The sequence below is a fragment of the Mobula hypostoma genome (assembly GCF_963921235.1).
Source record: "Mobula hypostoma chromosome X1 unlocalized genomic scaffold, sMobHyp1.1 SUPER_X1_unloc_2, whole genome shotgun sequence".
Taxonomy (NCBI): Eukaryota; Metazoa; Chordata; class Chondrichthyes; order Myliobatiformes; family Myliobatidae; genus Mobula; species Mobula hypostoma.
The window spans coordinates 71,277-97,863 of record NW_026948166.1 but is presented as its reverse complement, the minus strand read 5'-3'; the positions used below and the strand labels follow the sequence as shown (position 1 = coordinate 97,863).

The following is a 26,587-nucleotide window of genomic DNA, read 5'->3' as shown; positions in this document are numbered from 1 at the left end:
CCATCCCCTCCCTGAAAATACACTCAGGAGTTTGCTGAAAACTTTATTCTAGTTGTACAATAAAAGCTTGGATACAAATTCCCTAGAACACAGTGTCTCTGTTCAAGGCCAAGGCACTACGATGTGGTTTTATGTGAGGGGTGGGAGTGTCTACAGTAGCTGAGGGGATTCAGGTGTAATGCTCCTTCGATGCACCCACCCCTTCTCTCTTCCTCGCTGGACATGGGAGGCTCTAGAAGTCTGGACGTTCCTTCTTTAGCTTGCTGTAGTCAGTCTCAACGGCCATGAACTGAGGAGAGGGGAGACAAGAATCAGCGAGGTCAGGTGAAACAGGGGAGGGGGGCAAGCAGCTCAAAGGGTTTCCCCCCAGATACCACCTGTTTTGCTTGTAATGTTCCACAAACGATCTGGACAGCTGAGGAAGATTTCAACTAGACGTGGACCATAAAACATAGGAACAGAATTAGGCCATGGCTGATTCATTTTATTTATCAACCCCACTCTCTTGCCTTCTCCTCATAACCTTTGATGCCCTTAATCAAGAACATCTCAACCTCCGCTTTAAGTATATCCAATGACTTGGCCTCCACAGTCATCTGTGACAATGAGTTCCACAGATTCACCACCCTCTGAGCTAAAAATATCCCTCCTCTCATCACTGTTCTAAATGAATGGGCATCCTTCCATTCTGAGGCTGTGCCCTCTGGTCCTAGACTCCCCCACTATCAAAACATTATTCTCTACAGCCAGTCTGTCCATGCCTTTCAAAATTCAATAGGTTTCAATGATATCCCCACTCATTCTCCTAAATTCCAGCGGGTACAGGCCCAGAGCCAAATGCTCCCCATATTAACCCTTTTATTCCCCAGGTCATTCTCATAAGCTTCCTCTGAACTAGTTGGAAACATGGTCTGAGACATAGTGATGGAGCTTTAATCGGGCAAGCACTTGACAGGAGTCCAAGAACGATTATGTACAGAGGGATCCTGGGCTTCAAGTCCTTGGCTCCCTGAATGTGGCCACACAAGTAGATAGCATGGTCAAGAAGGCATATGACATGCTTGCCTACATCAGTCAAGATAAGAATCGTGAAGCTGCAGCTACAAAGATGGGTGGTGTTCTAGACAGGGTAGAAGGTTGCCAATGGACACAGCAGGATATAGACCAGTTGGGCAAAGAAAAGCAGATGGAGTTTAATCTGGGCAAGTGTGAGGTGTTGAAACTTGGACCGTCAAATGTAGAGGGACAGGACACAGATAATGACAGGAGTTTTGGAAGCATCAATATACAGGGGACCTTAGGGTCAAAGTCCACAGCTCCCTGTAAGTGACTATACAAGTTAATAAAGAAGGCATACAGTATGCTTGCATTTATTAGTCAAAACAGTGAGTTCAACAGTTGGGAAGTTATATAGCAGCTTTATAAGGCTCTGGTTAGGCTGCATGTGAAGTATTGCATTCAGTTCTAGTCGCGTGTGAAGGATTTGGAGAGGGTGCAGAAGAGGTTCACCGGGATGCTGCCTGATGTACAGGTTGGACAAGCTTGAGTTGTCTTCTTTAGAGTGATGGAGGCTGAGGAGAGACCTGATAGAGATTTATAAGATTATGAGAAATCTAGATAAAGTAGGCAGCTGGTATCTTTCTCCCCAGGCTTGAAATGTTTAATACAGAGGAAATGTGTTTAAGACGAGAGGGTGTAAGTTCAAAGGAGATCTGTGTGATAAGTTTATTTACAAAGTGGTGGATGCCTAGAATGCGCTGCCAGGAGTGCTGGTGGAGGCAATTACGATAGGGGTGTTTAAGAGGCTCCTTGGTGCATAAATGTTCTGGGAATGGAGGAATATGGACATTGTGTAGGCAGAAAGGAATTAGTTTAGTACGTCAATTACGAGTTTAATTAATTTAGCACAATATTATAGGCCGAAGGGTCTATTCTTGAGTAGTATTGCTCTACATTCAGAGATTCAGCTACAGCTGAGTGGCAGAACAGCCCTGATAGGCCAAATGGCCTGATTCTGCTCCAGTATCTTATTCCTTCATTGATCTGGGGCAGCTCCAGAGTCTGGAGTCTTGACTGGATGGGGCTGGATTGTGCCAGGGAAGGACATGGGGGCCATGGGATGAAGTTGGGTGAGTGTCCACATATTCAGCTGAGAGGATGTGGATCCACTCGGTGTGACTTCTGGTCCAAATGAACTTCAGGTCGAGTGACTTGTGGGGCTGCTAAATGACGGTAGACTCCAGCTGTTAGCTGGGTTGTTAGGGGCTACCATCTTACCTTGTACTGGTGGGTGGGACTGAGATTGTTCCAGGGTTCTGGGTTATTCTTCCTGTCCCAGCTAGGAGAGACAGAGATACAGGCAGGTTAGTTTAGGCCATATGATTTTCCACCACCCCACTCCACCCCTCCTCAAGATACGACAAGACCAAGAGATCTGGGAGACCAAATTCAGAGCTCCCTGAAAGAGCTGCTATGGACAGGTTGACAGGGCAGTGAAGAAAGTGTATAGCATGCTTGCCTTTGTTAGTCGAGGCACTGAGTTTGAGTCAGGAAATTGTGTTGCAGCCTCACAAAACTCTGGTCAGGCTGCATCAGAAGTATAGCATTCAGTTCTGATCACAGGAAGGGTGTGGGGGCTTTGGAGATGGTGCAGAGGAGGTTAACCAGGACGCTGCCTGGATTAGAGAGCGTGAGCTATAAGGAGAGGTTGGACAAACTCGGGTTGTTTTCTCTGGAACAGCGGAGACTGAGGGGAGATCTGATCGAGGTTTATAAGAGTGTGAGGGGCACAGATGGACAGCCAGAATCTTTTATACCCAGGGTAAAAATGTTTAATATCAGAGGGCATGTATTTCAGTTGAGAGGATGAAAGTTCAAAGGAGATGTGAGTGGCAAGTTTTTTTTACTCAGCGGTACAATGGCGGGGGAGGGGGGAGTTCAAAGGCTCCAGACAGGCACAGGAGTATGCACAGAATAGAGATGGCAGGAGGGTGCGCGACGCTGTGCAAGGGGTGGCCAGGAGTGAGGGAGCATTGTATTCCACATCATCACTCTTCCCGTGGAACCTTTCTCTGCAGATCTTGTTAGAACGCAAGCACTAAATTATCACTCCCCACCACCCCCACATCACCAACAATACCTACATGACTTCCGGATTCCGCACAGCCAGACGGAGAAGATACAGCGATGCAGATCCCATCCCCAATCCAATGAAAAAGAACAGGGGGATAAGCTGTTCCAAGAAAAGGTGAATGCGAAGTAAGCACAAGGAGACACTCTCCCCATCTTCTCCCTCCAACTTTTATTCCCCAGAACATCTCGAATCCCACCCCACTCCATTCCCCAGACGATTGGACCATGAATGGGGACATTGGAAATCACCGGGTGTTGGGGAGTTTAAGGGGGAGAGTGAATGGGGACGTTGGAAGTCAGCGGGTGTTGGGGAGGTTAATGGGGACGTTGGAAATCAACGGGTGTTGGGGAGGTTAAGGGGGACACTGAATGGGGACGTTGGAAATCACTGGGTGTCGGGGAGGTTAAGGGGGACACTGAATGGGGACGTTGGAAATCACCGGGTGTTGGGGAGGTTAAGGGGGACACTGAATGCGAATGTTGGAAATCACCGGGTGTTGGGGAGGTTAAGGGGGACACTGAATGGGTACGTTGGAAATCACCAGGTGTCGCGGAGGTTAAGGGGGAGAGTGAATGGGGACGTTGGAAGTCACCAGGTGTTGGGGAGTTTAAGGGGGAGAGTGAATGGGGACGTTGGAAGTCAGCGGGTGTTGGGGAGGTTAATGGGGACACTGAATGGGGACGTTGGAAATCACCGGGTGTTGGGGAGGTTAATGGGGACGTTGGAAATCACCGGGTGTTGGGGAGGTTAATGGGGACACTGAATGGGGACGTTGGAAATCACCGGGTGTTGGGGAGGTTAATGGGGACACTGAATGGGGACGTTGGAAATCACCGGGTGTTGGGGAGGTTAAGGGGGACACTGAATGGGGACGTTGGAAATCACCGCGTGTTTGGGAGGTTAAGGGGGAGAGTGAATGGGGACGTTGGAAATCACCAGGTGTTGGGGAGGTTAAGGGGGAGAGTGAATGGGGACGTTGGAAATCACCGGGTGTTGGGGAGGTTAAGGGGGACACTGAATGGGGACGTTGGAAATCACCGGGTGTTTGGGAGGTTAAGGGGGACACTGAATGGGGATGTTGGAAATCACCAGGTGTTGGGGAGGTTAAGGGGGACACTGAATGGGGATGTTGGAAATCACCAGGTGTTGGGGAGGTTAAGGGGGAGAGTGAATGGGGACGTTGGAAGTCACCAGGTGTTTGGGAGGTTAAGGGGGAGAGTGAATGGGGACGTTGGAAATCACCGGGTGTTGGGGAGTTTAAGGGGGACACTGAATGGGGACGTTGGAGATCACCGGGTGTCGGGGAGGTTAAGGGGGACACTGAATGGGGACGTTGGAAATCACCGGGTGTTGGGGAGGTTAAGGCGGACACTGAATGGGGACGTTGGAAGTCAGCGGGTGTTGGGGAGGTTAAGGGGGACACTTAATGGGGACGTTGGAAATCACCGGGTGTTGGGGAGGTTAAGGGGGACACTGAATGGGGACGTTGGAAATCACCGGGTGTTGGGGAGTTTAAGGGGGACACTGAATGGGGACGTTGGAAATCACCGGGTGTCGGGGAGGTTAATGGGGACACTGAATGGGGACGTTGGAAATCACCGGGTGTTGGGGAGGTTGAGGGGGACACTGAATGGGGACGTTGGAAATCACCGGGTGTTGGGGAGGTTAATGGGGACGTTGGAAATCACCGGGTGTTGGGGAGGTTAAGGGGGACACTGAATGGGGACGTTGGAAATCACCGGGTGTTGGGGAGGTTGAGGGGGACACTGAATGGGGACGTTGGAAATCACCGGGTGTTCGGCAGGTTAAGGGGGACACTGAATGGGGATGTTGGAAATCACCGGGTGTTGGGGAGGTTAATGGGGACACTGAATGGGGATGTTGGAAATCACCGGGTGTTGGGGAGGGGAAGGGGGCCACTGAATGGGGACGTTGGAAATCACCGGGTGTTGGGGACACTGAATGGGGACGTTGGAAATCACCGGGTGTTGGGCAGGTTAATGGGGACACTGAATGGGGATGTTGGAAATCACCGGGTGTCGGGGAGGTTAAGGGGGACACTGAATGGGGACGTTGGAGATCACCGGGTGTTGGGGAGTTTAAGGGGGAGAGTGAATGGGGACGTTGGAAATCACCGGGTGTCGGGGAGGTTAATGGGGACACTGAATGGGGACGTTGGAAATCACCGGGTGTTGGGGAGGGGAAGGGGGACACTGAATGGGGACGTTGGAGATCACCGGGTGTTGGGGAGGTTAAGTGGGACACTGAATGGGGACGTTGGAAATCACCGGGTGTTGGGGAGTTTAAGGGGGAGAGTGAATGGGGACGTTGGAAGTCAGCGGGTGTTGGGGAGGTTAATGGGGACGTTGGAGATCACCTGGTGTCGGGGAGGTTAATGGGGACACTGAATGGGGACGTTGGAAATCACCGGGTGTTGGGGAGGTTAAGGGGGACACTGAATGGAGACGTTGGAAATCACCGGGTGTTGGGGAGGTTAATGGGGACACTGAATGGGGATGTTGGAAATCACCGGGTGTTGGGGAGGTTAATGGGGAGAGTGAAAGGGGACGTTGGAAATCACCGGGTGTTGGGGAGGTTAAGGGGGACACTGAATGGGGACGTTGGAAATAACCGGGTGTTGGGGAGGTTAAGGGGGACACTGAATGGGGATGTTGGAAATCACCGGGTGTTGGGGAGGTTAAGGGGGAGAGTGAAAGGGGACGTTGGAAATCACCGGGTGTTGGGGAGGTTAAGGGGGACACTGAATGGGGACGTTGGAAATCACCGGGTGTTGGGGAGGTTAAGGGGGATACTGAATGGGGACGTTGGAAATCACCAGGTGTTGGGAAGGTTAAGGGGGACACTTAAGGGGGACGTTGGAAATCACTGCGTGTTGGGGAGGTTAAGGGGGACACTGAATGGGGATGTTGGAAATCAACGGGTGTCGCGGAGGTTAAGGGGGACACTGAATAGGGACGTTGGAAATCACCAGGTGTTGGGGAGGTTAAGGGGGACACTGAATGGGGATGTTGGAAATCACCGGGTGTTGGGGAGGGGAAGGGAGACACTGAATGGGGACGTTGGAAATCACCGGGTGTCGGGGAGGTTAATGGGGACACTGAATGGGGACGTTGGAAATCACCGGGTGTTGGGGAGGTTAATGGGGACGTTGGAAATCACCGGGTGTCGGGGAGGTTAATGGGGACACTGAATGGGGACGTTGGAAATCACTGCGTGTTGGGGAGGTTAAGGGGGACACTGAATGGGGATGTTGGAAATCACCGGGTGTTGGGGAGGTTAATGGGGACACTGAATGGGGACGTTGGAAATCACCGGGTGTTGGGGAGGTTAAGGCGGACACTGAATGGGGACGTTGGAAGTCAGCGGGTGTTGGGGAGGTTAAGGGGGACACTGAATGGGGATGTTGGAAATGACCGGGTGTTGGGGAGGTTAAGGGGGACACAGTATGGGGACGTTGGAAATCACCAGGTGTCGCGGAGGTTAAGGGGGAGAGTGAATGGGGACGTTGGAAGTCACCAGGTGTTGGGTGGGGGAGGGACTGAATGGGGACGTTGGAAATCACCGGGTGTTGGGGAGGTTAAGGGGGACACTGAATGGGGACGTTGGAAATCACCGGGTACTGAATGGGGACGTTGGAAATCACCGGGTGTCGGGGAGGTTAATGGGGACACTGAATGGGGACGTTGGAAATCACCGGGTGTTGGGGAGGTTAATGGGGACGTTGGAAATCACCGGGTGTCGGGGAGGTTAATGGGGACACTGAATGGGGACGTTGGAAATCACCGGGTGTGGGAGGTTAAGGGGGACACTGAATGGGGACGTTGGAAATCACCAGGTGTTGGGGAGGTTAAGGGGGAGAGTGAATGGGGACACCAGGTGTTGGGAAATCACCGGGTGTTGGGGAGGTTAAGGGGGACACTGAATGGGGACGTTGGAAATCACCGGGTGTTGGGGAGTTTAAGGGGGACACTGAATGGGGACGTTGGAAATCACCGGGTGTCGGGGAGGTTAATGGGGACACTGAATGGGGACGTTGGAAATCACCGGGTGTTGGGGAGGTTGAGGGGGACACTGAATGGGGACGTTGGAAATCACCGGGTGTTGGGGAGGTTAATGGGGACGTTGGAAATCACCGGGTGTTGGGGAGGTTAAGGGGGACACTGAATGGGGACGTTGGAAATCACCGGGTGTTGGGGAGGTTGAGGGGGACACTGAATGGGGACGTTGGAAATCACCGGGTGTTGGGCAGGTTAAGGGGGACACTGAATGGGGATGTTGGAAATCACCGGGTGTTGGGGAGGTTAATGGGGACACTGAATGGGGATGTTGGAAATCACCGGGTGTTGGGGAGGGGAAGGGGGACACTGAAAGGGGACGTTGGAAATCACCGGGTGTTGGGGACACTGAATGGGGACGTTGGAAATCACCGGGTGTTGGGCAGGTTATGGGGGACACTGAATGGGGATGTTGGAGATCACCGGGTGTTGGGGAGGTTAAGTGGGACACTGAATGGGGACGTTGGAAATCACCGGGTGTTGGGGAGTTTAAGGGGGAGAGTGAATCGGGGAGGTTAATGGGGACACTGAATGGGGACGTTGGAAATCACCGGGTGTTGGGGAGGGGAAGGGGGACACTGAATGGGGACGTTGGAAATCACCGGGTGTTGGGGAGGGGAAGGGGGACACTGAATGGGGACGTTGGAAGTCAGCGGGTGTTGGGGAGGTTAATGGGGACGTTGGAGATCACCTGGTGTCGGGGAGGTTAATGGGGACACTGAATGGGGACGTTGGAAATCACCGGGTGTTGGGGAGGTTAAGGGGGACACTGAATGGGGACGTTGGAAATCACCGGGTGTTGGGGAGGTTAATGGGGACACTGAATGGGGATGTTGGAAATCACCGGGTGTTGGGGAGGTTAATGGGGAGAGTGAAAGGGGACGTTGGAAATCACCGGGTGTTGGGGAGGTTAAGGGGGACACTGAATGGGGACGTTGGAAATCACCGGGTGTTGGGGAGGTTAAGGGGGACACTGAATGGGGATGTTGGAAATCACCGGGTGTTGGGGAGGTTAAGGGGGAGAGTGAAAGGGGACGTTGGAAATCACCGGGTGTTGGGGAGGTTAAGGGGGACACTGAATGGGGACGTTGGAAATCACCGGGTGTTGGGGAGGTTAAGGGGGACACTGAATGGGGACGTTGGAAATCACCGGGTGGGGGAAGTTGGAAATCACCGGACGTTGGGGAAATCGTTGGAAATCACCGGGTGTCGGGGAGGTTAATGGGGACACTGAATGGGGACGTTGGAAATCACCGGGTGTTGGGGAGGGGAAGGGGGACACTGAATGGGGACGTTGGAAATCACCGGGTGTTGGGGAGGTTAATGGGGACACTGAATGGGGATGTTGGAAATCACCGGGTGTTGGGGAGGTTAATGGGGAGAGTGAAAGGGGACGTTGGAAATAACCGGGTGTTGGGGAGGTTAAGGGGGACACTGAATGGGGATGTTGGAAATGACCGGGTGTTGGGGAGGTTAAGGGGGAGAGTGAAAGGGGACGTTGGAAATCACCGGGTGTTGGGGAGGTTAAGGGGGACACTGAATGGGGACGTTGGAAATCACCGGGTGTTGGGGAGGTTAAGGGGGATACTGAATGGGGACGTTGGAAATCACCAGGTGTTGGGAAGGTTAAGGGGGACACTTAAGGGGGACGTTGGAAATCAACGGGTGTCGCGGAGGTTAAGGGGGACACTGAATAGGGACGTTGGAAATCACCAGGTGTTGGGGAGGTTAAGGGGGACACTGAATGGGGATGTTGGAAATCACCGGGTGTTGGGGAGGGGAAGGGAGACACTGAATGGGGACGTTGGAAATCACCGGGTGTCGGGGAGGTTAATGGGGACACTGAATGGGGACGTTGGAAATCACCGGGTGTTGGGGAGGTTAATGGGGACGTTGGAAATCACCGGGTGTCGGGGAGGTTAATGGGGACACTGAATGGGGACGTTGGAAATCACTGCGTGTTGGGGAGGTTAAGGGGGACACTGAATGGGGATGTTGGAAATCACCGGGTGTTGGGGAGGTTAATGGGGACACTGAATGGGGACGTTGGAAATCACCGGGTGTTGGGGAGGTTAAGGCGGACACTGAATGGGGACGTTGGAAGTCAGCGGGTGTTGGGGAGGTTAAGGGGGACACTGAATGGGGATGTTGGAAATGACCGGGTGTTGGGGAGGTTAGGGGGGACACAGTATGGGGACGTTGGAAATCACCAGGTGTCGCGGAGGTTAAGGGGGAGAGTAAATGGGGACGTTGGAAGTCACCAGGTGTTTGGGAGGTTGAGGGGGACACTGAATGGGGATGTTGGAAATCACCAGGTGTTGGGGAGGTTAAGGGGGAGAGTGAATGGGGACGTTGGAAATCACCGGGTGTTGGGGAGGTTAAGGGGGACACTGAATGGGGACGTTGGAAATCACCGGGTGTTGGGGAGTTTAAGGGGGACACTGAATGGGGACGTTGGAAATCACCGGGTGTCGGGGAGGTTAATGGGGACACTGAATGGGGACGTTGGAAATCACCGGGTGTTGGGGAGGTTGAGGGGGACACTGAATGGGGACGTTGGAAATCACCGGGTGTTGGGGAGGTTAATGGGGACGTTGGAAATCACCGGGTGTTGGGGAGGTTAAGGGGGACACTGAATGGGGACGTTGGAAATCACCGGGTGTTGGGGAGGTTGAGGGGGACACTGAATGGGGACGTTGGAAATCACCGGGTGTTGGGGAGGTTAATGGGGACACTGAATGGGGATGTTGGAAATCACCGGGTGTTGGGGAGGGGAAGGGGGACACTGAATGGGGACGTTGGAAATCACCGGGTGTTGGGGACACTGAATGGGGACGTTGGAAATCACCGGGTGTTGGGCAGGTTATGGGGGACACTGAATGGGGATGTTGGAAATCACCGGGTGTTGGGCAGGTTAAGGGGGACACTGAATGGGGACGTTGGAAATCACCGGGTGTCGGGGAGGTTAATGGGGACACTGAATGGGGACGTTGGAAATCACCGGGTGTTGGGGAGGGGAAGGGGGACACTGAATGGGGACGTTGGAAATCACCGGGTGTTGGGGAGGGGAAGGGGGACACTGAATGGGGACGTTGGAAATCACCGGGTGTTGGGGAGTTTAAGGGGGACGTTGGAAATCACCGGGTGTCGGGGAGGTTAATGGGGACACTGAATGGGGACGTTGGAAATCACCGGGTGTTGGGGAGGGGAAGGGGGACACTGAATGGGGACGTTGGAAATCACCGGGTGTTGGGGAGTTTAAGGGGGACGTTGGAAATCACCGGGTGTCGGGGAGGTTAAGGGGGACACTGAATGGGGACGTTGGAGATCACCGGGTGTTGGGGAGGTTAAGGGGGACACTGAATGGGGACGTTGGAAATCACCGGGTGTCGGGGAGGTTAATGGGGACACTGAATGGGGATGTTGGAAATGACCGGGTGTTGGGGAGGTTAAGGGGGACACTTAAGGGGGACGTTGGAAATCAACGGGTGTCGCGGAGGTTAAGGGGGACACTGAATGGGGATGTTGGAAATCATCGGGTGTTGGGGAGTTTAAGGGGGACACTGAATGGGGATGTTGGAAATCACCGGGTGTTGGGGAGGGGAAGGGGGACACTGAATGGGGACGTTGGAAATCACCGGGTGTTGGGGAGGTTAATGGGGACGTTGGAAATCACCGGGTGTTGGGGAGGTTAATGGGGACGTTGGAAATCACCGCGTGTTTGGGAGGTTAAGGGGACACTGAAAGGGGACGTTGGAAATCACCGGGTGTTGGGGAGGTTAAGGGGGACACTGAATGGGGACGTTGGAAATCACCGGGTGTTGGGGAGGTTAAGGGGGATACTGAATGGGGACGTTGGAAATCACCAGGTGTTGGGAAGGTTAAGGGGGACACTTAAGGGGGACGTTGGAAATCAACGGGTGTCGCGGAGGTTAAGGGGGACACTGAATAGGGACGTTGGAAATCACCAGGTGTTGGGGAGGTTAAGGGGGACACTGAATGGGGATGTTGGAAATCACCGGGTGTTGGGGAGGGGAAGGGAGACACTGAATGGGGACGTTGGAAATCACCGGGTGTCGGGGAGGTTAATGGGGACACTGAATGGGGACGTTGGAAATCACCGGGTGTTGGGGAGGTTAATGGGGACGTTGGAAATCACCGGGTGTCGGGGAGGTTAATGGGGACACTGAATGGGGACGTTGGAAATCACTGCGTGTTGGGGAGGTTAAGGGGGACACTGAATGGGGATGTTGGAAATCACCGGGTGTTGGGGAGGTTAATGGGGACACTGAATGGGGACGTTGGAAATCACCGGGTGTTGGGGAGGTTAAGGCGGACACTGAATGGGGACGTTGGAAGTCAGCGGGTGTTGGGGAGGTTAAGGGGGACACTGAATGGGGATGTTGGAAATGACCGGGTGTTGGGGAGGTTAAGGGGGACACAGTATGGGGACGTTGGAAATCACCAGGTGTCGCGGAGGTTAAGGGGGAGAGTGAATGGGGACGTTGGAAGTCACCAGGTGTTTGGGAGGTTGAGGGGGACACTGAATGGGGATGTTGGAAATCACCAGGTGTTGGGGAGGTTAAGGGGGAGAGTGAATGGGGACGTTGGAAATCACCGGGTGTTGGGGAGGTTAAGGGGGACACTGAATGGGGACGTTGGAAATCACCGGGTGTTGGGGAGTTTAAGGGGGACACTGAATGGGGACGTTGGAAATCACCGGGTGTCGGGGAGGTTAATGGGGACACTGAATGGGGACGTTGGAAATCACCGGGTGTTGGGGAGGTTGAGGGGGACACTGAATGGGGACGTTGGAAATCACCGGGTGTTGGGGAGGTTAATGGGGACATTGGAAATCACCGGGTGTTGGGGAGGTTAAGGGGGACACTGAATGGGGACGTTGGAAATCACCGGGTGTTGGGGAGGTTGAGGGGGACACTGAATGGGGACGTTGGAAATCACCGGGTGTTGGGCAGGTTAAGGGGGACACTGAATGGGGATGTTGGAAATCACCGGGTGTTGGGGAGGTTAATGGGGACACTGAATGGGGATGTTGGAAATCACCGGGTGTTGGGGAGGGGAAGGGGGACACTGAATGGGGACGTTGGAAATCACCGGGTGTTGGGGACACTGAATGGGGACGTTGGAAATCACCGGGTGTTGGGCAGGTTATGGGGGACACTGAATGGGGATGTTGGAAATCACCGGGTGTTGGGCAGGTTAAGGGGGACACTGAATGGGGACGTTGGAAATCACCGGGTGTCGGGGAGGTTAATGGGGACACTGAATGGGGACGTTGGAAATCACCGGGTGTTGGGGAGGGGAAGGGGGACACTGAATGGGGACGTTGGAAATCACCGGGTGTTGGGGAGGGGAAGGGGGACACTGAATGGGGACGTTGGAAATCACCGGGTGTTGGGGAGGGGAAGGGGGACACTGAATGGGGACGTTGGAAATCACCGGGTGTTGGGGAGTTTAAGGGGGACGTTGGAAATCACCGGGTGTCGGGGAGGTTAATGGGGACACTGAATGGGGACGTTGGAAATCACCGGGTGTTGGGGAGGGGAAGGGGGACACTGAATGGGGACGTTGGAAATCACCGGGTGTTGGGGAGTTTAAGGGGGACGTTGGAAATCACCGGGTGTCGGGGAGGTTAAGGGGGACACTGAATGGGGACGTTGGAGATCACCGGGTGTTGGGGAGGTTAAGGGGGACACTGAATGGGGACGTTGGAAATCACCGGGTGTCGGGGAGGTTAATGGGGACACTGAATGGGGATGTTGGAAATGACCGGGTGTTGGGGAGGTTAAGGGGGACACTTAAGGGGGACGTTGGAAATCAACGGGTGTCGCGGAGGTTAAGGGGGACACTGAATGGGGATGTTGGAAATCATCGGGTGTTGGGGAGTTTAAGGGGGACACTGAATGGGGATGTTGGAAATCACCGGGTGTTGGGGAGGGGAAGGGGGACACTGAATGGGGACGTTGGAAATCACCGGGTGTTGGGGAGGTTAATGGGGACGTTGGAAATCACCGGGTGTTGGGGAGGTTAATGGGGACGTTGGAAATCACCGCGTGTTTGGGAGGTTAAGGGGACACTGAATGGGGACGTTGGAAATCACCAGGTGTTGGGGAGGTTAAGGGGGAGAGTGAATGGGGACGTTGGAAATCACCGGGTGTTGGGGAGGTTAAGGGGGACACTGAATGGGGATGTTGGAAATCACCGGGTGTTGGGGAGGTTAAGGGGGAGAGTGAAAGGGGACGTTGGAAATCACCGGGTGTTGGGGATGTTAAGGGGGAGAGTGAAAGGGGACGTTGGAAATCACCGGGTGTTGGGGATGTTAAGGGGGATACTGAATGGGGACGTTGGAAATCACCGGGTGTTTGGGAGGTTAAGGGGAACACTAAATGGGGACGTTGGAAATCACCAGGTGTTGGGGAGGTTAAGGGGGACACTGAATGGGGATGTTGGAAATCACCGGGTGTCGGGGAGGTTAATGGGGACACTGAATGGGGACGTTGGAAATCACCGGGTGTCGGGGAGGTTAATGGGGACACTGAATGGGGACGTTGGAAATCACCGGGTGTTGGGGAGTTTAAGGGGGACACTGAATGGGGATGTTGGAAGTCACCGGGTGTTGGGGAGGGGAAGGGAGACACTGAATGGGGACGTTGGAAATCACCGGGTGTCGGGGAGGTTAATGGGGACACTGAATGGGGACGTTGGAAATCACCGGGTGTTGGGGAGGTTAATGGGGACGTTGGAAATCACCGGGTGTCGGGGAGGTTAATGGGGACACTGAATGGGGACGTTGGAAATCACTGCGTGTTGGGGAGGTTAAGGGGGACACTGAATGGGGATGTTGGAAATCACCGGGTGTTGGGGAGGTTAATGGGGACACTGAATGGGGACGTTGGAAATCACCGGGTGTTGGGGAGGTTAAGGCGGACACTGAATGGGGACGTTGGAAGTCAGCGGGTGTTGGGGAGGTTAAGGGGGACACTGAATGGGGATGTTGGAAATGACCGGGTGTTGGGGAGGTTAAGGGGGACACAGTATGGGGACGTTGGAAATCACCAGGTGTCGCGGAGGTTAAGGGGGAGAGTGAATGGGGACGTTGGAAGTCACCAGGTGTTTGGGAGGTTGAGGGGGACACTGAATGGGGATGTTGGAAATCACCAGGTGTTTGGGAGGTTAAGGGGGAGAGTGAATGGGGACGTTGGAAATCACCGGGTGTTGGGGAGGTTAAGGGGGACACTGAATGGGGACGTTGGAAATCACCGGGTGTTGGGGAGTTTAAGGGGGACACTGAATGGGGACGTTGGAAATCACCGGGTGTCGGGGAGGTTAATGGGGACACTGAATGGGGACGTTGGAAATCACCGGGTGTTGGGGAGGTTGAGGGGGACACTGAATGGGGACGTTGGAAATCACCGGGTGTTGGGGAGGTTAATGGGGACATTGGAAATCACCGGGTGTTGGGGAGGTTAAGGGGGACACTGAATGGGGACGTTGGAAATCACCGGGTGTTGGGGAGGTTGAGGGGGACACTGAATGGGGACGTTGGAAATCACCGGGTGTTGGGCAGGTTAAGGGGGACACTGAATGGGGATGTTGGAAATCACCGGGTGTTGGGGAGGTTAATGGGGACACTGAATGGGGATGTTGGAAATCACCGGGTGTTGGGGAGGGGAAGGGGGACACTGAATGGGGACGTTGGAAATCACCGGGTGTTGGGGACACTGAATGGGGACGTTGGAAATCACCGGGTGTTGGGCAGGTTATGGGGGACACTGAATGGGGATGTTGGAAATCACCGGGTGTTGGGCAGGTTAAGGGGGACACTGAATGGGGACGTTGGAAATCACCGGGTGTCGGGGAGGTTAATGGGGACACTGAATGGGGACGTTGGAAATCACCGGGTGTTGGGGAGGGGAAGGGGGACACTGAATGGGGACGTTGGAAATCACCGGGTGTTGGGGAGGGGAAGGGGGACACTGAATGGGGACGTTGGAAATCACCGGGTGTTGGGGAGTTTAAGGGGGACGTTGGAAATCACCGGGTGTCGGGGAGGTTAATGGGGACACTGAATGGGGACGTTGGAAATCACCGGGTGTTGGGGAGGGGAAGGGGGACACTGAATGGGGACGTTGGAAATCACCGGGTGTTGGGGAGTTTAAGGGGGACGTTGGAAATCACCGGGTGTCGGGGAGGTTAAGGGGGACACTGAATGGGGACGTTGGAGATCACCGGGTGTTGGGGAGGTTAAGGGGGACACTGAATGGGGACGTTGGAAATCACCGGGTGTCGGGGAGGTTAATGGGGACACTGAATGGGGATGTTGGAAATGACCGGGTGTTGGGGAGGTTAAGGGGGACACTTAAGGGGGACGTTGGAAATCAACGGGTGTCGCGGAGGTTAAGGGGGACACTGAATGGGGATGTTGGAAATCATCGGGTGTTGGGGAGGGGAAGGGGGACACTGAATGGGGATGTTGGAAATCACCGGGTGTTGGGGAGGGGAAGGGGGACACTGAATGGGGACGTTGGAAATCACCGGGTGTTGGGGAGGTTAATGGGGAACATGGAAGAGGATAGAGCCTGTTCGCCACCTTTCATTAATACTTAACCATCTGATTGTGAGGAAGAAAGGAGTTGAGGGAGGGAGTAAAGGCGGCTTTGAGAGGGTGTGAGGTAAGGTTGTAGAACAGGAAAGGGGAGGGAGGATTGAGTCTGAAGGTGGGAACAGGGAATTTTAGAGTGGGTTTTAGAAGTGTGAGGAGAGGGGAGATTCAGAAAGGAGGGAGGGGGTGAGGAAAGGAAGGTGGCAAGGGAGAACGAGAGGCGTGGGAAAAAGGGAGATAAGAGGGAGAGTTTGCTTCGTGGCTGCACCACTATCCCGCCAGCGCCTCATGGCTCCTTCCCTTCTCCTCCCTCTCGTCTTCCTCCCTCTCGTCTTCCTCCCCTCATCCCGTCTTCCATCCCTCCTCTCTCTTCCACGCTACCTCTCTCCATCTCCCCCGGCCCCAAAACATCACCCCCCCCCCCCCCGAGGTCCCGGGACTCACTCCGCGGTGTCTCCGCGCTTGTTTGACCAAAAGCCGGAACATGTTTCCAATCCGAGTTGCCTTGTCCCGTCTCGTCACGTCCCAGTGACCGGTGTCCAGAGCCGAGACACAGGGAGCTCTGTGTATGCGCACGTGTGTGTGTGTGGCAAGGGAGGAGGGCTCAGCGCTGGGAACGGAGCCCGGGTTTTGGACAAAGGGGAAGGAGGCAGGGAGGAGAGAGATTAGGGGGAGGGGAAAGGTAGGAGAGAGAGGGTGGGAAAGAGAGGAGAGGGGGAGGGAGAGGTGGAGAGCGAAGGAGGGTGGCGGAGGCGGAGAAAGAGAGTGGGGGAGGGGAGAGCGAAAGAAAGTGAGGTGGGGAAAGAAGCAAACTTTGAGAGCAGAGCTGGGTGGGGGGAAGGGTGAGAGGAGCGAAGAGGTGGTGACAGATAGTAATGGAGAAAGGGGAGAGGGAGAGAGAAGATGTTGAAAGTAAATTTATCGTGGAAGTGTGTCTGCTAGTTACCATATACTACCTTGAGATTCATTTTCATGCAGGGAGAAGAAATACTATATAACTTACAAAATAAACTATAGATAAACAGGCAACTGACAAACAATCAGTTTGTGCAAAAGAAGAGGTGTGCAAATAAAAAGAATACTTTTGAAAGTATTCTATAGGTTGTGGAATCAGTTCAGAATAGTGGTAATTGAAGTCATCCATACGGTTTTGAGAGCCTGGTTATAGAGAAAAAGGCGGAGAGGAAGGAGAGGGAGGTGGTGGGAGAGAGAGAGCAGAAAGTAGGGAAAGAGGGGTGAGAAAGAGAGAGACAAAAGGGACAGAACAGGAGGGAGGGATGAGAGAGGTAGAGAGAGATGGTGAGAGAGAGAGAGAAAGGAAGGCAAAAGGGAGAGGCAGGAGAGAGTGGCAGAGGGGGTAGGAGAGAGAGAGGGGAAAGGGAGAAAGCAGGAGGGAGTGACAGAGGGAGGGTTGAGAGATGGAGAGAGAGAAAGAAACAGGAGAGAAGTGGAGTAAGAACACATGAATGGTGTAAGTTAGGAAAAGAGCAAGTACAGCGAATTCTTTGAGCAGGGAGCAGTCTCTCCAGATGTTCTATCTCAGCTCCTGAGAACTGGGATGATTCTCCACTTCCTCAGAGCATCTGGAATATTGTTGTTTTTGGATAGTTATCTGTTTCTGCCCTCTCCTGGGGAAAAGAGAGAGAGAGAGCCATGGAGGGGACATTTGTCACAGAATCCATAGATTCATAAAACAAATAAAACAGGCCCTTCAACCCAAATCACCCACGATGACTAAGTGTAACAAAAATATTTTAAGTTTGTTCCTTGTTCTTTTCTGATTTATTAGCAAGTGGGATCCACAAACAAAGGATGCACTGTACATACGATAAAAGTTATAAGAAATTACTTTTTTGGAGATAAAGAAAGAAAAATGATTAATGGCGTAGTTAGAGACAAAATGGCTGGCTGGTGATTTAGTGGCATCAGCAATGGGTTTCGAGATGAATGCTCCCAGGTTTGAATCCAGCCAGTTTCTTGCATACTTTCCATCCATACTGGGTTGAGCGTTGAGCTGGGTGCTCGGCCTCGTAAAAAACATAAAAAACGCTGAAGAAATGGCAAAAATGTTGCCCGATGTGCCACAAGGTGCAGAAAGGAAGAACAATTAACAAGAGGCAAAATAATACTTAGCAACCAATCACTAAACTACACCCCAGACAGAACAGGAAGTGCTCAACAGCTTTTCCTGTCTCTCTCTCTCAATGACTTTGTTTCTGTCTCCAGCTCTTAGCACTAGTCGTGACCAAGCCTAAGAGAAGGTTTCTTCTTGCACAAGGAAATTGCCCCTTTTTATACCCTTCTAAAATCTAACATAACTTCTACCCCAGTACTTTTCCATCCCTTATCTGGCATGACCTTCAGCCTAGACATCTAACTTGGAAACATGGACAACAGGTCTGCAGGGAGGAAAACATGCTATATCAGCATTTAATCTCAAGAATGCATCTTCATGCACATCTCCAGGCTAGTCCCATATTCCAAGCTGGCACGATCTTATCAGACAAACTTCTACTTTGTGTCACACATCGGCATATACCAAGGAGGAATCAAATTTAACTCTTTCCTTCCACCAAGGTACCTTCCTCAGCTCATCTCATTGTTATAAACCTATTGAATGGTCCCCTAGAATGATATATTTGACTCAATCTAACTCTTTATGATCTTGCACCTTATTATCTGCCTGCACAGCACTTTCTCTGGAACTGGAACTAATTTCTGAATGGACATTGAATACTATCTCAATACTTCTTTATTTCTATTTTTGCACTAATTTAATTTGACATATATCAACTGTAATTCAGATTTTTTCCTATTACTATGTATTGCATTGTACTGCCGTCACAAAAACAACAGATTTCACAACATACGCCGATGATGTTAAACTGATTCTGATTTATTCTGTGTTGTTACTGTTTTACCTTTTTCCCACCTTAATGCACTGTGTAATGATCTGATCTGTATGAACAGTGTGTAAGTGTTTAACTCTATCTCAGCACATGTGACAATAATAAACCAATTCCAGTTCCATTTCCAATTCCAATTTGTCTGCATTTTGCCCATGTTCTAAACATTCCCTAACCATGTCCCTGAACAAATGTCCTTTAAATGTTGGAATTCTCTACCACTTCCTCTGGCAGTTCATTCCACATACTCACCACTCTCTGTGTGAAAAAGTTGCTCCTCATGTCCTAGAAACATAGAAACCCTACAGCACAATACAGGCCCTTCGACCCACAAAGTTGTGCCGAACACGTCCCTACCTAGAAATCACTAGGCTTACCCATAGCCCTCTATTTTTCTAAGCTCCATGTACCTATCCAAAAGTCTCTTAAAAGACCCTATTGTATCCGCCTCCACCACCGTTGCCGGCAGCCCAATCCACGTACTCACCACTCTCTAAGTAAAAAATTTACCCCTGACATCTCCTCTGTACCTACTCCCCAGCACCATAAACCTGTGTCCTCTTGTGGCAACCATTTCAGCCCTGGGAAAAAGCCTCTGACTATCCACATGATCAATGCATCTCATCATCTTATACATCTCTATCAGGTCACCTGTCATCCTTCATTGCTCCAAGGAGAAAAAGCCGAGTTCACTCGACCTATTCTCATAAGGCACACCCTCCAATCCAGGCAACATCCTTGTAAATCTCCTCTACATCCTTCATGTAGTGAGGTGACCAGAACTGAGCACAGTACTCCAAGTGGGGTCTGACCAGGGTCCCATATAGCTGCAACATTACCTCTCAGCTCCTAAATTCAATTCCATGATTGATGAAGGCCAATACACTGTACACCTTCTTAACCACAGAGTCAACCTGCGCAGCAGCTTTGAGTGTCCTATGGTCTTGAACCCCAAGATCCCTCTGATCCTCCACACTGCCAAGAGTCTTACCATTAATACTATATTTTGCCATCTTATTTGACCTACCAAAATGAACCACCTCACACTTATCTGGGTGAACTCCATCTGCCACTTCTCAGCTCAGTTTTGCATCCTATCAATGTCCCGCTGTAACCTCTGACAGCACTCCACACTATCCACAACACCCCCAACCTTTGTGTCATCAGCAAATTTACTAACCCATCCCTCCACTTCCTCATCCAGGTCATTTATATAAATCATGAAGAGACGGGGTCCCAGAACAGATCCCTGAGGCACACCACTGGTTATTGACCTCCATGCAGAATATGGGCCTCTATAAACCTTTCCCCTTAAACCTATACCCTCTGGCTTTAGACTCCTCAACCCTGGGGAAAAGACTAACCAGTCTCTGTTACAGAAAAAGACTGTAAAAAGTTCTGTACAACTTCTAGTTTGTTTTTCTTGTGAATGTTGTGTATTTAATGCTGTCACAGGCACATAGCAACAGCTAAGGAGTATTCATAAGAAAATCATCAAGTGAATGTTAACTATGCATAATTTTTACAAGAAAAAGCACAAAAATAAAACAAATTCCATTTTAGCACAAAGTGATTACAGTTTTGCTGTACTGAGGGTTGTGCTGGTTGGTTCAAGAACTGAGTGGTTGAAGGGAAATAGCTGTTTCTGAACCTGGCGGTGAGGGACTTTAGGTTTCTGTACCTCCTTCCCAGTGGTTTCTTCAGTTGTATGAGAAAGTCCAGTGGAAGTTTATAAAAATTATCATGGGAATGAAAGGGTTAATTTATGTGGAGTGTTTGATGTCTTTGGGCCTATAGTAGCTAGAGTTTAGAAGAATGGGGATGGGGGTGGAATCTCATTGAAACCTATCAAATATTGAAAGGCCTAGATAGAGTGGACATGAAGAGAATGTATCCTATGGGGGGGGGGGGGGTTCGAGTCAGGAACGTTCACATCGTGACCCTGTTAATCTGAAAGGAGACCAATCCTGACATTACGCGCCAGATCAAGTGAACCAGTGGGTGGTAAAAGGATAAACCCTCAGCCCACTGGAAATCATGAAAATCGTTAGCCACAACATCGAAGGCTTCAGCCACAGTAAAGCAGAAATCCTGGCAAACTTAAAACCGGACATCTTGTGCATACAAGAAACTCATAGGCTGAACAACCAACCCTATGTACCAGGAATACACTTGGCTATTGACATCCCTAGCCAAACTTATGGAAGTGCAATCTTTGTTGAAGAGAAATCTATAGTAGTGAGCACAGCAAACATCCAAGCTGGCTCAGTGGAACTTCTGAAAGTTGAAACAAAACACAAATATCATCTTGGTCTACGAACCCCCTAATGAACCATTCATGTGGCCACCTAACCTAGATCTCCAGGGCAAAATGTACCTCATTATTGGTGACTTTAATAGCCATAGCACCAACTGGGGACATGAAGATGACAATGCAAATGGAGAAGAAGTTGTACCATGGGCTCTAAACAACAGCCTTGAGCTACTATACGAGTCAAAGGACACCCCTACCTTCACAAGTGCCAGATGGAGAAAAGGATACAACCCAGACCTTGCCTTTGTTACCTCAGCAAGCTCCAACCTCTTCACACGAACAGTCCTCCAACATATACCCAAATCCCAACACCATCCAGTCCAGGTAGAATCCCTTCCAGTTCTGAGACCTGTACCATCAAAGTACTGTACCTACCAAGATTTAACCTGAGAAAAGCGAATTAGACATCTTTCGCAGAATCCCTTGATCAACTTATCGATACCATACCACCAGAACCTGATCATTATGATGAATTTGTCCGACTAATCTGGAAAGTACCACAGCACAACATACCTGGAGGCTGCAGAACCAAATATATTCAGGGATTGACTAGTGATATCAAGCAAAGTTATAATGAGTATGTCAAGTTATACGACCAAGACCCATTTGGTCAAGATACAATTGAAATGGGAGAGTCAGTTCTGTCCCTACTGAGCCAAGAGAGACAACAGTGTTGGCAGGAACTGATAGAAAACAGACATGACCAAGAACAGTAAGAAGGCATGGGCAACTGTTCAGAAACTCAACTCAGACAATAGACCACCACAGAGAATTGCTGCTGTAACACCCAATCAGGTTGCCCACCAACTGATACTAAATGGTCAACCAAATAACAAGGAACGGAGACAAGAGAAAAAGCAACATCAGGAGATGGAAACACGAGGAAATCTGCAGATGCTGGAAATTCAAGCAACACACATCAAAGTTGCTGGTGAATGCAGCAGGCCAGGCAGCATCTCTAGGAAGAGGTACAGTCGACGTTTCAGGCCGAGACCCTTCATCAAGACTAACTGAAGGAAGAGCTGGTAAGAGATTTGAAAGTGGGAGGGGGAGGGGGAGATCCAAAATGATAGGAGAAGACAGGAGGGGGAGGGATGGAGCCAAGAGCTGTCCCATAATCCTCTCATATCCCTTTTGCCAATCACCTGTCCAGCTCTTGGCTCCATCCCTCCCCCTCCTGTCTTCTCCTATCATTTTGGATCTCTCCCTCCCCCTCCCACTTTCAAATCTCTTACTAGCTCTTCCTTCAGTTAGTCCTGACGAAGGGTCTCGGCCTGAAACGTCGACTGTACCTCTTCCTAGAGATGCTGCCTGGCCTGCTGCGTTCACCAGCAACTTTGATGAGTGTTATCAGGAGATAGAGTCAGCTCTCTCAAACGGGAATAACAACTTCCCATCTCTCACCCTAGAAGAATTAAAGGATGAAGCATCACAGCTAAAATCCAACAAATCCAATGGGATTCTTAATAAATTCCTTAAACATCTTGGACCTAAAGCACTCCACTGGCTTCTGTCCCTTTTTAACTGTTTCCTAAGATCATTAAAGATACCTAAAACATGGAGAAGAGCCAAAGTTGTTCTCCTAAAACCCAATAAAGACACCAACATTCCTAAAAACTACAAACCGATTTCCTTGCTCTGCACCCTCTATAAACTCTACGAGAGACTCATACTGAAAAGAATATCCCTTAGTCAAAGATCATCTAACACCAGACCAAGCTGGGTTCAGGCCAGGCCGCTCTTTCTGCGGTCAAGTCCTGAACTCGACCCAGTATATTGAGGATGGCTTTGAAATGCGGCAAATTACAGGGGCAGTATTCATTGACTTAACAGCAGCATACGACACTGAATCACAGAGGCCTTCCATTGAAATTATCTAAAATGTTAAAGAACGAAACCATAGTCAAAGTAATAAGAAGTCTCCTAGAAAATCGTAGATTTTATGTAGGAATGAATGGAATTAAGATTAGGTGGCATCCACAAAAGAACAGACTACCACAGGGATCAGTCCTGGCACCTCTACTATTTAATGTCTACACAAACGACCAACCAACCTTTCCTAACACACGCAGGTTTATCTATGCAGATGACCTATGCATAGCAACCCAAGCTAACTCCTTCCAAGAAGCTGAAATACGACTTACAGCAGTCCTCGAAGCAATGAAGCAGTATTATGAAAAATGGTCTCTGAACCCAAATCCATCAAAAACTCAAGTGTGTGCATTCCACTTGAGGAATCGAGAAGCAGCTCGGAAACTCAAGGTCTTCTGGTGTGGGAAGGAGCTCAAACACCATCTGACTCCAATCTACCTGGGCGTGACACTGGATAGGACGCAATCATTTGCCATTCACATCCAAAATCTCCGAGGGAAAGTTGGCTCTCGCAATTCTCTCTTGAAAAAAATAGCAGGCACGAAATGGGGAGTTAATGCTCACACACTTAGATCAACTGCCCTAGCACTCCGCTATGCACCTGCAGAATACTGTGCACCTGTGTGGGGCAGATCAGCCCATGTGAAGAAAATAGACCCGTTGTTTAACGAAGCCTGCCGAATAATCACGGGCACACTGTGCCCCACACCCACTAACATCATTTACAGACTTGCAGGCATTGCTCCCCTCCCCCAGAGATCCGAAGACACACTACAACAAAAATTGAAAAAGGTAAACAGAACTCGGATCCACGGCACCCACTACATCATCATGTGCCAGTTTCCAACCGCCTAAAGTCGAGGAAAGGCTTTGCTACAGTGGAGGAACTACCGCACGGAACATCCCCCCAAACATACAGGATTGACCTCTGGCAACAAACAGAAGCCAGAACCCCATCAAACAATACAGTGCAAGACCCCACAGAAATGTTACCAGACGAGGCACTGCTTGATAGGCGGAAGTGGTCACTCACAGCAGAGCGAGAGCGGGAGTTTGTAGGATGGGGGACAATATGGTGAAGTGGGGTTTAAGGACCAGCGAATCCTGTGAGTGTGGCGAAAGGGTGCAGAACATTGAACATGTTCTGCGCAACTGCCCACTCTCACCTGATTTAGCTGACACTGACCTGCTCAACATCAACCACACAACACTAGAGTGGCTGGCTGTCTGGTGTGACAAGCTACGACGATGATGATGGTGTTGGGGGGTCTAGGACCAGAGGGCCCAGCCTCAGAACAGAAGGATGTCCCTTTACAACAGCGATGAGGAGGAATTTCTTTAATTAGAGGGTGGTGAATCTGAGAAGGCCAAGTCATTGGGTATAATAGATTCATGGAGCTCAGAAACAGGCCCTTTGGCCCATCTAATTAATATCTAGTCCATGCCAAGCTATTAATCTGTTTAGTCCCATGGACCATAGCCCTCCACACCCCTCCCAACCATGTACTTATCCAAGCTTCCCTTAAATATTGAAGTGAACCTGCTCCACTGCTGAGTGAAGAAGTTCCCCTTAAATATTTCACCTTTCACCCTTAACACATGACCTCTGATTCTAGTCTCACTCATCCTTTGGGGAAAAAAGCCTGTTTGTATTTACCTATCTATAACCCTCATAATTTCGCATGCGTCTATCAAATCTCTCCTCGTTCTGCTATGTTCCAGGGAAAAAAGTCCTATTTAATCCTTCCCAATAATTCAGGTCCTCAAGTCCCACCAAACATCCGTGTAAATTTGCTCTGCACTCTTTCAATCTATTTTCATCTTTCCTGTAGGTAGGTGACCAAAACTGCACACAATACTCCTAATTAGGCCTCACCAACATCTTATACAACCGCAACATAATATCCCAACTCCTGTACTCAATACATAGTCATAGTCATACTTTATTGATCCCGGGGGAAATTGGTTTTCGTTACAGTTGCACCATAAATAATAAATAGTAATAGAACGATAAATAGTTAAATAGTAATATGTAAATTATGCCAGTAAATTATGAAATAAGTCCAGGACCAGCCTATCGGCTCAGGGTGTCTGACCCTCCAAGGGAGGAGTTGTAAAGTTTGATGGCCACAGGCAGGAATGACTTCCTATGACGCTCTGTGCTGCATCTCGGTGGAATGAGTCTCTGGCTGAATGTACTCTTGTGCCCAACCAGTACATTATGTAGTGGATGGGAGACATTGTCCAAGATGGCATGCAACTTGGACAGCATCCTCTTTTCAGACACCACCGTGAGAGAGTCCAGTTCCATCCCCACAACATCACTGGCCTTACGAATGAGTTTGTTGATTCTGTTGGTGTCTGCTACCCTCAGCCTGTTGCCCCAGCACACAACAGCAAACATGATAGCACTGGCCACCACAGACTCGTAGAACATCCTCAGCATCGTCCGGCAGATGTTAAAGGACCTCCGTCTCCTCAGGAAATAGAGATGGCTCTGACCCTTCTTGTAGGCAGCCTCAGTGTTCTTAGACCAGTCCAGTTTATTGTCAATTCGTATCTCCAGGTATTTGTAATCCTCCACGATGTCCACACTGACCCCCTGGATGGAAACAGGGTCACTGGTACCTTAGCTCTCCTCAGGTCTACCACCAGCTCCTTAGTCTTTTCCACATTAAGCTGTAGATAATTCTGCTCACACCATGTGACAAAATTTCCTACCGTAGACCTGTACTCAGCCTCATCTCCCTTGCTGATGCATCCAACTATGGCAGTCATCAGAAAACTTCTGAAGGTGACAAGACTCTGTGCAGTAGTTGAAGTCCGAGGTGTAAATGGTGAAGAGAAAGGGAGACAAGACAGTCCCCTGTGGAGCCCCAATGCTGCTGATCACTCCGTCGGACACACAGTGTTGCAAGCACACGTACTGTGGTCTGCCAGTCAGGTAATCAAGAATCCATGATACCAGGGAAGCATCCATCTGCATTGCTGTCAGCTTCTCCCCCAGCAGAGCAGGGCGGATGGTGTTGAACACACTGGAGAAGTCAAAAAAAAAATGACCCTCACAGTGCTCGCTGGCTTGTCCAGGTGGGCGTAGACAGGGTTCAGCAGGTAGACGATGGCATCCTCAATTCCTAGTCAGGGCTGGTAGGCGAACTGGAGGGGATCTAAGTGTGGCCTGACCATAGGCCGGAGCAGCTCCAGAGCAAGTCTCTCCGGGGTGTTCTGATGTGGGAGGTCAATGCCATTTGTCTGTAGTCACAGAGGCCGCTGGGGCAGGTTGTCTTTGGCACAGGGACGAGGCAGGACGTCTTCCAAACCCTCAGCGTAACACTGACACACACAGCACCCCTCAGTGTAAAACTGACACACACAGAGCACCCCTCAGTGTAACACTAACACACACACAGCACCCCTCAGTGTAACACTGAAACACACAGAGCACCCCTCAGTGTAACACTGACACACAGAGAGCACCCCTCACTGTAACACTGACACACACAGCACCCCTCAGTGTAAAACTGACACACACAGAGCACCCCTCAGTGTAACACTAACACACACACAGCACCCCTCAGTGTAACACTGACACACAGAGAGCACCCCTCACTGTAACACTGACACACACAGCACCCCTCAGTGTAAAACTGACACACACAGAGC

The 26,587-nt window shown here is 50.8% G+C and overlaps 1 protein-coding gene across 1 annotated transcript; it reads right to left on the bottom strand.

Moving 5' to 3' along the window:
- Positions 1-30: 30 nt before the first annotated feature.
- Positions 31-16,508, bottom strand: LOC134341392 (NADH dehydrogenase [ubiquinone] 1 alpha subcomplex subunit 4-like 2). The gene is made up of 4 exons (XM_063039254.1): positions 16,277-16,508; positions 3,144-3,232; positions 2,278-2,338; positions 31-289 (listed from the first exon to the last, which is right to left on the bottom strand). Exons 1-4 carry the CDS (start codon positions 16,316-16,318, stop codon positions 233-235), a joined length of 249 nt encoding a protein of 82 aa, XP_062895324.1. The 5' UTR covers positions 16,319-16,508; the 3' UTR covers positions 31-232.
- Between the last annotated feature and the right edge of the window lie 10,079 nt (positions 16,509-26,587).